Below are 17,022 nucleotides of genomic sequence, written 5' to 3' on the forward strand. Positions count from 1 at the left end.
AAAACAAAACAAAACAAAAACAACTAAACCCTTAGTTTGTTGAAATCAGAGATGTTCTCCATTGTGGTATCTATTTTAGCACAAACAGCAGCATATTCCAGGCAGGATCATGGCTGAGAAAGAAGACAAGCAGAGGCCTCCATGCATCACAGATGGAGAAACAATGACCCCCGATGGCTAAACGCAGGCATCTGCACTCGCCACTCTCCCCCTCACAAAGAGCACAAGCCAGCTTCCCCGGCTCCTCTGCAATATGGCTGGGACATTTCACCTGTTCGGAGGCACTTGGTGCTAATAACTGACATAAATGAGTTATATTTGCTCAATAAATATTAAAGGCATTCTGAGCTGGGAAAATATGAATAAGAGAAATTCCAGGAGTTGACAGTTAAAGGAGAATCAGGAAGAATTTCAGCTCAGTTTGTAAGGTCCATACCATAATAGCAAGAAGTTGCAAGAAAGAGCTTGAAGGAAGTGAGGTCTATTTTTCCAGAACCACTGGCCACTGGGAAGAAGTATTTATATTTATTGGTGTGAGTACTCCAGAAAGCAAATGCCTCACTACTTTACCAAGTCTGTATTTTGGCAAGTCTGAGACAAACCTCCAAGCAATTGTTTGTCCCTGCTCATGCCCCACTCTACTGCAGTTTTGGTAGCATGCCAGAGAATATCCCCAATTATCTGAAAAAGCTATTAAAATACTTCTCCCTTTTCTAATTACTCAAGTGTATGAGACTTTTTTATTTGATTCCATCAAAACAACACATCCAAGCAGGATGAATGCTACAGCAGCTGAGTACCCAAGTGTCTTCTATTAAACCAGAAAAATTTACGAAGATCTACAGCAATGCTATATTGCTCACTAAATTCATTTCTTCAATGATTATCTTTCATTCTTTAGTTCCCTTATCTACAAGTAGGGGATAAGAACTATACTGACTTGATTCGACCTAGACCTAGCATGTGAGTTGCACTGCCCGGGGTCCACAGGGTCCTCATTTGACCCAGAGCCCAGGCCCGGTGTGAGAGTAGAACTTCCTCCATCAGACAGGCCCGGTGTAGAACCTTGCAGCTAGAGGCAAGACCCACCCAGCTGATCCAGGAGCAGAACATCTTGTGAGAGTGGCACAGAGGGTTCGCCTCCAAGGGCTGCAGCAGGAAGAAGTGGAGCACAACAGCCAGACCCAAGCCACACCCACCTGGGTGAGTTTGAACTTGGTAGATCTGGACCTGGTGCTAAGGTAATAACTCTATCTAAGCTCTACACAAAGGTCAGAAGACACTGCTACATAAAATGACAAAGAGAAGGAGCAAAACGCAAGCTCAGGCCCCGAGCCCACCCAGAACAAATGCAAGAGACACTAGCATCAAAGAAACTGGAAATCACACACCTGAAATCTCTGAAATAATAGCGTTGGAACTAAAGAAACAACCGCAGAAAGATATAGAGGAAATCAGATCAGAAATAATTACTGAAGTAAAAAAAGAAATAACTATAATGAAAGTACTAAGTGCTTCTAAAAAAGACACTATAAAAAAGAATAGAAGGGGCAGGGGAGATGGCTCAGTAGAATAAGCGCTTGCCTGGCAAGCGCAAGGACCTAAGTTCAATCCCCAGTTCTGCCAAAAAAAAAAAAAAAAAAGAATAGAGGAGAATAGAAAAATGATGGAATCCTTGAATGAGCAATATAGGCAAGAAATAGAATGCATGAAGCAGATTCAAAGTAATAAATAGGAAATTAAAGCGTCAATCACAAACTGGCAATACTATTTGAATGAAAGTGAAAATAGACTTTCAGACCTTGAAGACACCATTGCGGCTAGGGAAAAGGTAAGAAAAGATCTCTTAAAACAACTAGGATGCAGGAAAAAAATAATTCAACATCTGCAAGACAATTCAAAGATGAACAACATAAGACTAATAGGTATCAATGAGAAAGGAGTCAACACAAATGATATAAAAAGAATATGGGCAGAAGTAATAGCAGAAAACTTTCCAAATATGGCAAAACTATCTGACATTCAGGTAACCAAAGCACATAGAACTGCAAATAACATCAACCCAATTAAAACCACAGCCAGACATATTATAATCAAGATTGCAAAAATTCAAGACAGGAACAGTATACCAAAAGCCACTAAAGCAAAACAGATCACATTTAAAGGAAAACCCATCAGAATAATGGCAGATTTCTCTTCACAAACCATCAAGTCAAGAAGAGCATGGGATATATAATTGTTTATTCCTATGTTTTAAAATATTTTTTTTAATTTTTTTTCTTCATATTTTGCAGGGACTTAAAGTTTAACATATCAATAACTGTTCCATGTTATATATAAGATGTTTGATATTTAGACAGATAGTAAGGTTAAGCTCAACTGCCTATGTTGTAGGGTAAGAATAATAAGCTTCTCTTCTGGAGGGCTAACAACTTAAGTTTACAGACCAAAAATTAGAGAAAAAGAAGGGCTGTAAGGACAGCCAATATTTTGGCCCTAGCCTTTCAAGGTCAGTGAATACTCAAGACATAGGAGAACCTGTACTGTAATCATGTAACTCAGTTATGGCCCAAATTTTCTGATCAAGGAGATTATGGGGCCACAGAGGAAAGTGATCAGTGATGTAGAGTGTGCCTCAGGTGAGTCACATGGAGAGAAAACATTCTCTCAGGCAGGCTTTCACAAAGAGCAAATTGGTCAAGCAATGGCTGTGACTCATCCACATGGCTGACACTGACAAAGGATCTACAAACTGCGGTACAGAGTTTCAGGGTAAATCCTGAAGGGATTTGACTGACCTTGTCAGAAACAAAAGTTACATTTCTTGTTATATAGGTCTTGCTTTATCTTGGGTATTAACCATTCAGCAGAAAAGTATAAAAATTAAGTATAAAAATTAAAGCCATATTAATATGCTGAGCTGTAAAAGGCTCAAGTCAACAACTTCTGACATTACCAGTTCTATGGATAACCCATTACTATTATGGACTACTGGACTATATTGGAATATTTTGCTGAATTCACGCACCTACAATATTTAAATGACAATGAAATACCCATATCTGACAAAACTTTTAAAAAAGGGAAGATAAAAATGAAGGACCATTTTGTATCTGTATATTCAAAATAGGATAGATATACAGCTACTTTCTCTTAGTTTAATGAATAGAATGATTTGTACTAATAGTGTTTGTGGACAGGATATCATGTCTGAACCTTATACTATGAATAAACACTAAGAAGACAACAATATGCAATGTATTAATTATTGAAACTGTCCTACTGGGCCGGGGAGATGGCTCAGTAGAATAAGTGCTTCCCTGGCAAGTGCAAAGGCCTGAGTAAAACAAAGCCAAGTCAACACAGACTACTAATAATTCTTCTTCTAGAGAAGAATCAAAATGACCACAACTCCATTAATGAGAAAGGAAAGAACCTACCAAATAGGGCAAACAAACACAGGAGAAAAAGAGGTATACAAAAGCAATCTTTCAGTTATTCTTTTGTGTACAGCAGCAAAATATTTCCATCAGCATACTCTATAAATGGACTTCTCCTGCACCCTATGGGGTATGATTCTATCAGGTCTACAGGATGGATATCAAGGAAAGAACAGAAGCTCAGTCACACAAATGACAACTGGCCACCAGTAAGCATCATGGACACTGTCCATGTCCACGACATACTGGAACTTTGTGTAATATCCTATCCCCAGACTGTTAGTGCTGGTCATATATTTGCCATTCCAACATTTATCTTATGTTTTACTCTTAGTAATTCTTTACTAGCATGAAAACTCTTAGTTCAATGGTTTTGAAATATTTAAGTTTTCATTAGGATTTAATTTTCTGAATATTGTTTAATCTTAATTTTTGTTTTAAGATTTATACTATATCTTTGACTTACAATCTACTTAAGTTATGGTATGATATGTTCTTCTAGTATTAGAAACTTTAAAAGGTATATTTCCATTTTCCATTGATTTTATAATACTTGTCTTTTACACACATACACACAAAAAAATAGGTATAAAACCTGACATAAGATTGATACTGTTTTGTAGATATCTTCAATGACCTTTTAAATAGGTTCATCTAATATATTTTACACAGTCCTACATAACTACCATTTCAAGAGCTCTTTATTCTTTATCCAGGACCATTCAGCAACTTCTCTTGCCTTCTGGATTATGCTCTTTGTTATTTCCTATATGCTACATCTGGAGGCATTAGAATATTTCAAGTTTGTATAACTGCAAAATATTTTACTTTTAATTTTCAAAGGTATTTGCTAAGTATAAAATTCAATGAAGACAGGTCTTTTTCTTTTTTCTTTCAATCCTTTGAATTAATTAGTCTAGTTTCTTACCTACTTGGTCTTTTTTTCCCTCTCTTTCTAATGTGGAATAAGATGCCATTTAATTTTGTTCTTCCATAGCTAATTTTTTTATGTATATTCTTTAATGATTTTTTTTCTTTACAATAAGTTTTAAACAATTTTATTTTTGTGTATCTTGGTATGATTTTATTCAAATTTCTTGTGCAAAAGGTTTGTTTTTCTTGGTAATGTGGTCCTATAATTTCAATTAAATTCAGAAATTTTAAGTCTTTAAATATTTATTGCCTACCCCTTTCTACTTTGAGAATTCCAATTATATGAATGTAAGTTTCTTAATTTTGGCACAGAGTGAACTATCACATGACTGATCTGTAAATTCTTTCTTTTTCATTTTTATTTTGGCCAATTTTTACTGTTATATTCATTTAAGTTTGTAAATTATTTATAATGTGCAGTCTATTATTCTCATGCTATGTATTCATCTCAGAAATATTTCTCTAAAATTCACTCTGTCTATATCTTATGTCTTTCACATTTCAATATTTGTCTAATTTTTAATATGCTATATAATTATTGATTTTCAATAAAGTTAATGAGGAAAAAAAGGATCTATATTGACTTAAAATAGTTAAACTTCCTAGTGGCTGTGACCTCAGCTACATGGTTAGCTTCGGCCAATGAGACATTACTGAGTATAATGTAAGCAGAAGCTTTGAAAATGCTTGGAAATTAGGTCTTGTCCTCTTTCTTCTTTTAGAATCCAGTCACAATTCAAATTAGCCCAGACTAGCCCGCTAGACACATATGGTCCAACAGCCTTCTGAGTGAAGCTTTATACCACTCAGCCCCAAATCACCACAATGGAAGCCACATGAGTGACCCTAGGCAAGACAGAAGGGGAACTAACTTGCTAGCTAAATTCCTGGGTGGGTTTTGTTTGTTTGTTTTTGTGTTTTAGGGAAGGGTCTACAAGGGTGTTCAGGGTCCCCACTAGATCAGACTTACAGTGATCTGCCTGTTTACAGCCTTCCAAGAATGGGATTACAGGCATGAACCACTACGCCCAGTCTCAATTGCTGCCTCAGTGCACCCCAGGGGCAGGGCCAGCACAGCAGGCCTGGGGATCGAACCCCTGGCCTCTGCACCTGCTTGCAGGCACCTTAATCCACTGAGCTATTTAGCTGGCCCTTGCTAGCTAAATTCCACCTGAATTGCTTGTAAATTATTTATAATGTGCACAATTTGTAAATCAGTATTGCTTTAAGCCACATTTTTTAAAAATGTGGCAATAGTTAACTAATACACAAAGTAAACACATTTTTTAGTAAGGTCCATACCACATTTTCATCAATCTCAAAATGCTGTTTAAAAAAGTATTTTCTGAAACATTAATGTAGGAATATGAAGATGATTGCCTAAACTTGGATAGCCCTTCGTGTTTCTTAAATTCTTGCACCTGTTTTAGACCAATTTTCAAAGTGTGATCTGCATGCCTCTGGAGTATCCAAGACCAAAGCTATTTCCATCATAATATTATTTTTCATTTTACATAGAGCTGTATTTGCACTAACAGTATAAAAGCAATGATGAATAAAACTGCTGTTGCCTTAGTACAAATCAATAGAGCAGCAATAAACTATTCTTTATCATGCACTCAGAGTTCAAAATAAAGTCCTTGATGAAGTAGTAAGAAAGTGTTAACTTCATTAAATTTCAACCTTGAGTGCAAATGTTCCTAAGATTCTGTGTCACAAAACAGAAGTATCATAAGGAGCTTCTACACACAAAGTACAGTTGCTGCCTGCCGGACAAGCTCCTGTATGACTAAGCTGCAAAGCTCAGTTAGCTCTTATCACAGAACACCATTTTTCTTTGAAAGAACATTGGTAATTTAGACTTGGATAGTTAGTAGAAATTTTCTCAAAGATGAACAAAGTGAACATGTCCCTTCAAGGAAATTAACTGACAGCATTTGTTGCCTGTGATATAATTTGAGCATTCAAGCAAAAACCAGAGTTTTAGAAAATCTGTATATACTGCCATGAACTTGACAGCTTTCCAATATTTAAAGATTTTCTGATGAGATTAGTAGTGATTTTAAGGAATGGAATTTTTAAATATTATACAATAAAATATGTTGACATTTGGAAGATTTGTACCACTCAGTGAACAAGGGTTTTCCAAATGACAGGGAGAATATAGCCAGTGGACAAACCAGTGAATTTTAAGGGCTAAAGTGTAAAGAGTCATTGATGTGATTTCAGAGTCCACATGCAATCAGCCTTTAGGAAACTACCATTTGTCAAGTTTTAGTGCATTACCAGAGAATATATGAAAAGGCTATTAAAATGTTTCCATTTTCCTACTATATATCTGTGTGAAGCTGCATTTTCTTCACAAATTTCAATCAAAATAACAACACATCAAAACATAAACATAGAAGCAGTCAACTACAAAGATGAATTCTATTAAGCCAAACTAAAGAAATTTGCAAAGATGTAAAACATGCCACTTCTTTTGGCTAATTTTATTTTTAGATGGACTTTCTTCATAGAAATATTTATGGCATGCAATAGGTTTTTCAACTATTACTTTATTTCACTATTTACTGTTACTTTAAAATGAATTAATAAATAAACATTAAGAGTGTGAAAATGTCCTCAGACTAAAATGTCTCAGAATTGATATAACCCTGTAACTATTCTGGGAAGTAGAACTAGTTTAACCTACTTTTTACAGATGAATAAATAGGTTTAGCAAAGTTAGGTAACTTACCCAAAATTCCTAATGTACTGCTCACAATCCTGACTACACATGAGAGACACATGGGAGCTTTTAAAAATACTAATTAAGGGCTCTGGGGTGAGGAACAGGTACTGCTTTTGTTAGGTCCCAGGTGATGTTCACAGGCGGCTCCAGTTAAAGAATCATTTCCTGTCCTACTGATTAACAGCTAAATACATGATTAGGTTATAGGTCTCCCAAACACCAATCTGATAAATCCAAAATTATTCTGAATTTCATTCTACTTACAGGATTCTTGCTTTGCCACTCAACAGGACAGTTGTAATCTTGCATGATCCAGGGATGGTTCAATAGATTTTTCATAGAAATCCGTTTCTTTGGGTCCACCTAGTGGTCAGTAAGAAGTAGCTGGAGATTAACATTTCAAATACAGAACACAGAACACCTCTCCTCCTGAGGACTCAAAATACACTAGAACAGATGTAAACTTTATCATCACAAAAAAGGCTGTCAAAGACCTTAAAATGGCCTTGGAATAAATTCTTTTAAGAAGGCAATAAAGGAAAGAAAACTATAGCAAGCAACACAGGCTTCAAAGATAAATGTTTAACAAACATGAACTTCATTGGTATGGACATTATTCATGAAGTTCAGTCACTCTATTGTATGATGTAATAGTCTTTTGCTGGAAAATCTATTCAAGGGAAATATTCACCAATTTAATATTCAAGGAACCACAATTCAGGGCATTCATACTGAATATGCAATCTCTACCTCCGATGAGCTTACAATCGCACAGAACAAGCTGAAAAGCATACCTTTCTTTTCCTGTTGTAATTTTCAAATGTGAGGAAAGAAAAATTAATCAACAAAGATTAAGTTTTTTGGAGTCTAGAATAAAGGATGAGGCATTTTCAATCTCATTATGGAGATTTGGTGGTCTTGCCCTACTTAAGCAAGGTGGGTGAGCCTTGGGTAAATGTTACTTTTTTTTGGTACCGGGGATTGAACTCAGGACATTGTGCTTGCTAGGCGGGGACTCATGGTGCTGAGCTATTTCCCCAGCCCTTGGGTAAATTTTAAATAAAAGGTAGAGATAGCTTAATAGATGGAAAAACCACAAGATATTCTGAATGCATAATGAATAGTATACTAATAACATTTTCCAAGTGCTTCCTATAAATCTCATTTTATCCTCATAACAACCACATAGCAGTGAGGCAGGCTCTGAACTCCCATATAAATTTTTTTAATCTTTTGTTTATTTATTTATTTGGTACAGGGTCTCGCTATGCAGCTCAGACTCATAGTGATCCTCCTATCTCAGCCTCCCCAGAGCTGGGATTATAGATGTGAACCACCATGCCTGGTTTCAGTGGCCAGCACCGTGCACCCAGGCTTCCAGAGCCCGCATGGCATTCAGTACTGGGAATAAAATCCAGGTCCTTGTGCTTGCAAGGCAGGTGCTTAGAGCACTGAGCTAGCTCCCCAGTCCCTAAACCCCCATTTTACAGGTCAAACCAATTTAGGTTGTTAGCAGCATGGATATCAACCTAGATTTTATTTGCTATGGTTCTCCATGTGGGTTTCCAGAACAGAAGCACCTGGGGACTTGTTGAACGTCTCAAGTCCTACTCCAAGATCTACTGACTCAGACACTCCAACCATAGGGCCCAACAAACTGTCCTAACAATTTGGTCTGCCAATTTTCTCATTTTATCCTCATAACAACTACAAAGCAACTACATGTTTGAAAGCCACTGCACTGGAATACATGAATCACTCAACTGTGCATCAACTCATTCAAGCATTCTTTCAGTACCTTCTATATAAGTAATGTGCAAGGATGGGAGTAAGAAAATAGAGGGGCCAGGCATGGTGATGCACACCGGCAATCCCAGCACTCAGGAGGCTGAAGCAAGATGACTGCTGCAAGTTCAAGGCCAACCTGGGCTATACAAGAATGAGTTCAAGGCCAGCCTGAACTACACAGTGAGACTGTTTCAAAAATGGAAGAGAGCTGTGAGCTGGGCAAGAACTAATTAAAGAAAACAGACAATGTTCAAGAAAATGTACGAAAAACACAGCAGGGACATATTGTAAGTTGGCTTTACAATATAATTAAGAAAGAATAAAAGCTGGGGCACAGGAGCAAACATCTGTAATCCCAGGACTCTAGAAGACTGAGGCAAGAGGATCACAAGTTCAAGCCTGTCTAGGCAACTTGGTGACTTAGTGAGATACTGTCTCAAAATTTAAAAAATAAAAGGTTAGAGATGTAGTTCAGTGCAAGGATCCTGAGTTCAACCCTCAATATCAAAGGAGGCAAAAAAGTTAAACAATTATAGTGGTGTTTTACTATTTAAAAATAAATACCAAAATTTACCTGTAGCATTTGTTGAAGAAGCAGAATGCTACTGGGAGAGAGCCACTTAGGAACATCATATTTACCTCTCTACAAAAAGAAAAAATTGTAAGATTTAAGTTAAATCAATCTTGACACAGATTTTTAAATTAATGATATGCTACAGGTTTACTTCCAAGCTTATAGATTTTACCCACCATTAAGGTTGAATAAGCATTGTATAAGAACTTCATATCCTTCCTTAAAGAAAAAAATCCAGTAAATACTAGCATCAGCTCTATATTACTTATGTATCACAGAAGAACTAGAACATAGTCTCTGTGCTTTAGTGAAAAGCATAAATGCTACAGTTATTGGGAACCCATGGCATGATTACACAGACAGCAAGTATACTGTTGTACTAACTTGTACTGCCAAAGCAAACTAGAGTTTATAATCTCAGAGCAATTATCAGGCAATACAATGAAACAGCCAAAAAGCATAGTTGATAACAAAACACAGGTTGTGGCTAAAAAATGTTCACATTTATCATTCACAAGGCAGAATCCATAATTGAGACAAACTGAGAAGAGGCAAGTACCTTTTTTTGAGAATGGAAGAGACTCAGAAGACAAATGTTTATAATCTAGTATATTCAGAAATTAGGATGACCACATCATCAACTGAAGACCATATCCAATGCTTGCTAAACATCAACCTTTTATTAAAACACCTCCTACATATTCCTCATCCAACTCAGAGGAAATGATACAATAATTTTTCACAAATCTGGGGAGATGGCTCAGTAGAGCAAGTGCTTGCCTGGCAATTGCAAGGGCCTGAGTTCAATCCCCGGTTCCACCAAAAAAAGAAAATTTTCCCAACAGAGATCAAATTATTTAATGTCATCGTAGTAATTGCAGAAAAATTAAAGTTGAACCATAATTCATAATATAGATCATAATTTCGCCAGACTAAATGTCAATACAATATAAAACCACAGAAATAATGGACTTAAGGTAAGAATGATTTTTAATGCCTTTCTTTATATTACCAAAAAGGGCTAACTAGCATACAGTAAAATAAGACTCTGACATTTCTATACAACAAATACTAATAAGATTATAACTGGAGAAGAGGACTTCTATACTTAAATGACAAAGCAATGTACTTAACCACATAAAAAGATCTCTCAAATCATTAATATGTCACCACTAGCAGCAAACCTGCTCTTCCCATACTTCCCTCCATATCAGCTAAGAGCAACTGCATTCTACTAGCTGGTCAGACCAAAACCTACCCTTTCTCTCACACTCTACATTAAATTTATTAAAATCTACCAGGTTCTCTGCTCAAAACACATACAGAACATCACCTGTCACTAACTGCATCCAAGGCATTAGTGTCTCTCCTCTTACACAGCATAGTAGACTCCAAAGAGGTCTTCCAAATCTGCCTCTGCTGTTCCCCCAAAGTCTGGTCTCCATTCACCACACCACCCAATTTCTCCTACGATACCGAGTCAAGCCATGTCATTTTACTTCTCAAAATTCTCCAACAGCTCCCCATACCACTTAGAAGGAAATCAAAATTCCTCAGCCTGGATACAAGACCCTGGGTAGTCTGCCTGCCCACATCCACCCCACTCCTTGCTACTTCACAAACTCATTTCCTCAGCCAGGTGTGGTGGCGCATGCCTTTAATGCCAGCACACTGAGAGGCTGAGGCAGGAGGTGCACAAGTTACAGCCTAGCCTCAAAATAGACATAAAAATGTCTGAGGGTATATTTCAGTGGAAAGGCCCTGGGTTCAATTTCCAGTACTGGAGTAAAATCAAAAAAACTTCACCTCACTCACCAAACTACTGTTATAAATGAAAAACAGTCTTGCTTTAGGGCCTATGAATTCTTTGTTCTTCTACCTATCATGCTTTTGCCAGATACTAACTTCCTGTTCCTCAAGCCTCTACTTAAACACCCATGTCTTGGTGAAGGCCTCCCCTTACTACTAGTATAACACAGCACCCCCAATCATTGTCTACTTCCCTTCTATACCAACTTTCTTTACAGTCTTTGCTACCGTTTCTTTCTTTCTTTTTTTTTTTTTTTTTTTTTTGGCTACCCATACTACTTTTTCTCTGCTCCAGTACATTTAAATGTAAACTCCAGGGCCAGGGAGATGGCTCAGTAGAATAAGCGCTTCCCTGGTAAGGGCAAGGGCCTGAGTTCAATCCCCACTTCCGCCAAAAAATAAAAATATAAATAAATAAATAAATGTGAACTCCTGAATTACTGGCATTTTTTACTTTTTTGTTCACCTATGTCAATGCTGGAGTCTAACCTGTAAAGGAACTCAGTTAATATTTGTTGAGCCAGGCACGGAAGCTGTAATCCCACATACTCAGAAGGCTAAGGCAGCTGTCCCTCTCTGACAACTCAGCAAGACCCTATCACTAAATAAAAAAGTCCAAAATAAATAAATAACAAAGAAGTCCTGAGGATATAGCCCAGTGGCAGTACAACTCTAGATTTGGTCCCCAGTACCCCCAAAAAGTCATAGGTAATTCTCAAGAAATAACTTTTATTATTTTATTTTATGAATTTAGGAAAGGGTTTACAGGTCTCACTAAGTAGATCAGACTTGTAGTGATCCTCCTGTTTTCAGCCTCCCAAGAGTGGGGATTACAGTAGCGTGCCACCCTGCCCAGTCTCAATGGCCATCTTAACATGCCCCCGGGGTGCAGTCAGCACAGCATGCCAGGGATTGAACCCCCAGCCGCTGCACTCTGCCAAAGCAGGTGCTTTATTCCACTGAGCTATCTGGCTGGCCCTCAAGAAATAACTTTTAAATGTCCAATAAACATGGAAATTTGTTCAACTAATCTAAAATTAAAATCAATTCAAATAAAAATATGATGATAACTGCTGACAAACTTTTTTTTTCTTTTTTTTTTTTTTTTTTTGAGACAGTTCTTATATTGCCCAGGTCTCAAACTCCTGGGCTCAAGCAATCCTTCTGCCTTAGCCTCCTAAGGAGCTGGAGCTACAGATATATGCCACCATGGCAAGCTTTCAAAATGACCAATTTTTTATTTTTAAATACCTCATCCAGCATTTATAAAAGCTCAAGAACAAGAGTGCTTATAGCCAGGTGTGGTGGGGCATTCCTATAATCTCAGCACTCAGGAGGCTGAGTCAAGAGGATCATTGCAAGTTCGAGACCAGTCTGGACTACAAAGTGAGCTCAAGGCCAGCCTGTACTGTATAGTAACACCTTGTCTAAAAAAGCCCTCCAAAAAAGTTTTTATATATACAACTAGAGAATATAAACTTTTCTGAAAGCAATTTGGAAAATATCTGTTTAAAGTATTCAGACTTGTCTATACTTGCACAACAGGAAACAGAAAGGCAAATCTTTTACAGATGGGACGGGGATGTTGGGACGGAGGGAGAGAGGAAAAAGGAAAAGAAAGAAGAAATAAGAAGGACTAAGATGTGATGTGTACATATACCAACTCCTCATAATGTATGATGTGTCACAAAATGTACTGATAAAAATGTATGTTAGAAAAGAAGACAAATATCTACAATCTCATTTAGCAACCTACCCTAAAGAAATCACTTGGAATACACAAATTTATGGATAACATTCATTATAATTGTTTATGATACAACTGAAAACTAAGGAACTAATTTCAAAGGCTCTCCAAATTTGAAAGGATATTCAAAACTAATTTTTAAAAAGTCCAGGGAGAAGTAATAAAAAGCACCAGCTTTGGGGTTCTCTGTTCGCATAAACTGTCTAAGTCTAGGGTATAATTCTTTACCTAAGACTACAGTGGCCCACTGGGTTTTAATTATATTAAACAGGTAAGCAGAGCCCCAAAACTATTATCAAGCTATTCCTTACAAAGAAAAGGTATCAAAGTCAAAGAACTCAACCTCTCTCTTGAGAGTAAACAGACTGACATATAAAAAGTATTTGCTAGGAAGAATATCGCTTTCATTTTATAGGTAACAATTTAACACTAAAATTTTCATTTCTCTTCTATCTAAAGTAAATAGCTCAGTAGATTAAAGCACCTGCAAGCAGGCACAGGAGCCAGGGGTTCGATCCCTGGGCCTGCCATGCAGGCCCCGCCCCCAGGGCTCCCTGAGACAGCGATTTAGACTGGGCATGGTGGCGCATGCCTGTAATCCCAGCTCTTGGAAGGCTGTAAACAGGAGAATCACTATGAATCCGATCTAGCAGTGAGACCCTGAACACCCTATAGACCCTTCCCTAAAATACAGAAAAAAAAAAAAAAAAAAAAAGTAGCCAGTGTGACACATTGACACCTTACTAGGCAGCCTTAGTGCTCACCAGAATCAAGAAAGTAACAAAATTTGTCCCTAAACTATATGACAATGCCCCTAATCCACTGATGGTTAACCTTTTAGAGAAAATTATCCAACTTATGTATCACAAAGTGCCAACACTGGCACTTTGGTTTTTAGTTTAGACAGAACAATTATACATTAACACCTTTTATCTTAAAAGAAAAACTCAAACGCATGCTGTAGGTTCGCCTCCACTGCCATACTCCATTGCTCTCTCCTGGCCTTCCTGTATGGCCAGCTGCACCCAATCTGAAGGCTCAGTACTGCCTGGGCTCCATACTTATTCCCAGCAAGGAGAAAGTTCTTTGGTCAACTCTCTGGAACTCAGGATTAAGTCCCCGTTGCTGCATGACTAGCTCTGGTGTAGATGGCTCCTCACTTGTATCTGAGCTTTATCTAATTCCTAAGACCAAGGTTCCTCCTGAGTCCAACCCTGGGGATCTGATTTGTTCTCATTGTTGAAAATTGCCATCTGCCTGGTCTCTCAAACATTTCAGCCTGCTCTTGTCAGAGTGCCATAGAGTACAAACCACGCTGGGACAAGAGCCTTCCCATTTGCTGAGAAGAGTCATGGCCTATGAAGTCTCACCACAACCTGATGCGTGAGTGTTCTCTGCACACCTCAATCATTGGTCAAGGCCTCCATATACGTGGGGTGGTCTCATCTTACACTGATTATTGGCAAAGCCATTTGCAGCTTACTTTCTGACACCAACTGTATGGGGCTCAATTACACCACACCTTCAGCCATTATGTTAAGAATAATTTGTTGTTTTAAGCCACCACCCTGCAGTACTGCTAAAATACCCCACAAAATACACACACTGTCTGCAGTGTTTGACTCCATGTTCTCTCTCCCATCAGCATTGTCCAGCCCCAAGAGTAAGTCTGGTTCAATGCACTAATATTAGGCCCATAACCAGATGCACCAAATTTAAAAAGAAAAAAAAAAAAAAAATACTATGATTTTCTTTCTTTTTTTTTTTTTTCGTAGGAACCGGGGATTGAATTCAGGCCCTTGCACTTGCCAGGGAAGCGCTTATACCACTGAGCCATCTCCCCAGCCCCTATGCTTTTCATTCAGAAACTACAATGCAGGAGCAAGCCAAGGCTGCGGCAGCCATCGCATACTGCTGTTGGGTCTCCACGGGAGTAGGGCCAACGTCAAGTGAGGAGCTGCACTCGCTCATGCCGCAGTCCCTGTAAGATCTGTGTGTGTCCTTCATATTTAATTGGATTTACAATGGTTTCAGCAGTGTGCTACAATTTTTAGGATTATATAAGAAAACTGGTAAACTGGTATTTCTTGGATTGGATAATGCCAGAAAAACAACATTGCTACATATGCTAAAAGATGACAGACTTGGACAACACGTCCCAACACTGCATCCCACTTCAGAAGAACTGACTATAGCCAGTATGACTTTTACAACATTTGATCTGGGTGGTCAGGTACAAGCCCGAAGAGTTTGGAAAAACTACCTTCCTGCTATCAATGGCATTGTATTTCTGGTGGACTGTGCAGACTAGGAAAGGCTGTTAGAATCAAAAGAAGAACTGGATTCACTAATGACAGATAAGACCATTGCTAATGTGCCTATCCTGATTCTTGGGAATAAGATCGACAGACCCAAAGTCATCAGTGAAGAGAGGTTACGAGAGATGTTCGGCGTGTATGGTCAGACCACTGGAAAGAGCAGTGTATCACAGAAAGAACTGAATGCCTGACTGTTAGAAATTTTCATGTGTAGTGTGCTCAAAAGACAAGGCTACAGAGAAGACTTCCGCTGTATGGTGCAGTACATTGATTAACGCCAGCCCACGCTGACAGAGGCCTGCACAGAGATCTGATTGCTTGACATGCAGAGCTTGAATTCAATAGACTTCTGTTGGTTTTAAAATAGATTTTTTTTTTTTTTTGCGCGGAACTGGGGATTTAACTCAGGCCCTTGTGCTTGCCTAGGAAGCACTTACTCCACTGAGCCATCTCCCCGGCCCCTAAAATAGATATTTCTTTTTTCTTTTTTTTTTAACATGTATGGTAGTTGTTGTTGTTGTTTTTACATTTATTTAGTGTGTGTGTGTGTGTGTGTGGCCAGCTCAGCCCACGAGGGGGCGGGGCTGGCTGGCATGTGGTGCTGGGGAATCAAACCATGGTCCCTGTGCTTTGCCAAGCTTGTTCCAAGTAGGTGCTTTAGACCACTGAGCCATCTCTCCAGCCCCTAAAATAGATATTTTTTAGAATATTAATATTACATCAATCTAATTTGAGTGAAAATTGAAAGCTGATCCAAGTAAGTTAGTTTCTAATTCCATACAGTTTTACAGTTTGTAATCTGACATCCTCCCAGCGCCATTTATAAAGAGCAGCATCCCAGCAGCACCACCCTTACCAATAGGAAGCTACACATATAAACCATATTGAAAAGCTCATCATGTTAAATTTTTTATGTACTTTTTTGGAACTAGTTTTTAAATTTTAGATTATATGTCCACCTCTTAAATGTACAGTTAATAATGTGCTTATCTATGATTGCATGATGCCTTACAGTTCTCAGTAATACTTTTCTTATGCAAACATCATGCAATAAAGCATACTGTAATGTGTAGCAAAAAAAAAAAAGAAACTACAATGCAAAACAAAAGTACTCTTAACTGCACTGAGTACTCCACAGAGATCATATATGAAAATTAATATTCTGATCGAATTACTGAGTAAAAGAGAAGTCCACCTAATGAATTCCAAATTCCAAATTCCTTTTTTGCCTTTTTCATCCCTCTTTAATCATCTCATTCTGAAATCATGGAGTTGTTTCGTGGTGATGGGCATTGGACTTGTTTTGTTTTGTTTTGTTTTGTATTTTAGGGAAGGGTCTATAGGGTGTTCAGGGTCTCACTACTAGATTGGACTCTAGTGACCTGCCCATTGACAGCTCCCAACAGCTGGGATTACAGGCGAGCAACACCACACCCAGTCTCAACTGCCATCTCAGCATGCCTCAGGGGCGGGGCTAGTACAGCAGGCCAAGGGATCGAACCCAGCCCTGGGCCTGTTTGCAGATGCTTTAATCCACTGAGCTATTTGGCCAGCCCAGGCATTGGACTTACAGCCTTACACTTTTTTGTTTTTTAAAAGGATTTTTTTTTTTTTTTGGTTAGCTCAGGTTGCCTTAAGGATGGGTCTGGTGCAGCTTGTGGAGCTGGGGATTGAACTGC

General features: G+C 38.2%; 1 protein-coding gene and 1 pseudogene across 1 annotated transcript in view; one reads left to right on the forward strand and one right to left on the reverse strand.

The window, feature by feature from the left end:
* The window catches only part of Melk (maternal embryonic leucine zipper kinase), a 111,859-nt gene that overhangs the window by 32,520 nt on the left and 62,317 nt on the right, over positions 1 to 17,022 (reverse strand). Inside the window, exons 9-10 of the mRNA XM_023716075.1 lie at positions 9,470 to 9,538; positions 7,372 to 7,470 (exon numbers count right to left, since the gene is read on the reverse strand). Of these exons, the coding sequence (XP_023571843.1) occupies positions 7,372 to 7,470; positions 9,470 to 9,538 (168 nt within the window). The remainder of the gene's footprint in view (positions 1 to 7,371; positions 7,471 to 9,469; positions 9,539 to 17,022) is intronic.
* On the forward strand, positions 14,405 to 15,618 carry LOC105742257 (annotated as a pseudogene).

The sequence above is a fragment of the Octodon degus genome, unplaced genomic scaffold (assembly GCF_000260255.1).
Source record: "Octodon degus isolate 3935 unplaced genomic scaffold, OctDeg1.0 scaffold00045, whole genome shotgun sequence".
In the NCBI taxonomy this organism is placed as follows: domain Eukaryota; kingdom Metazoa; phylum Chordata; class Mammalia; order Rodentia; family Octodontidae; genus Octodon; species Octodon degus.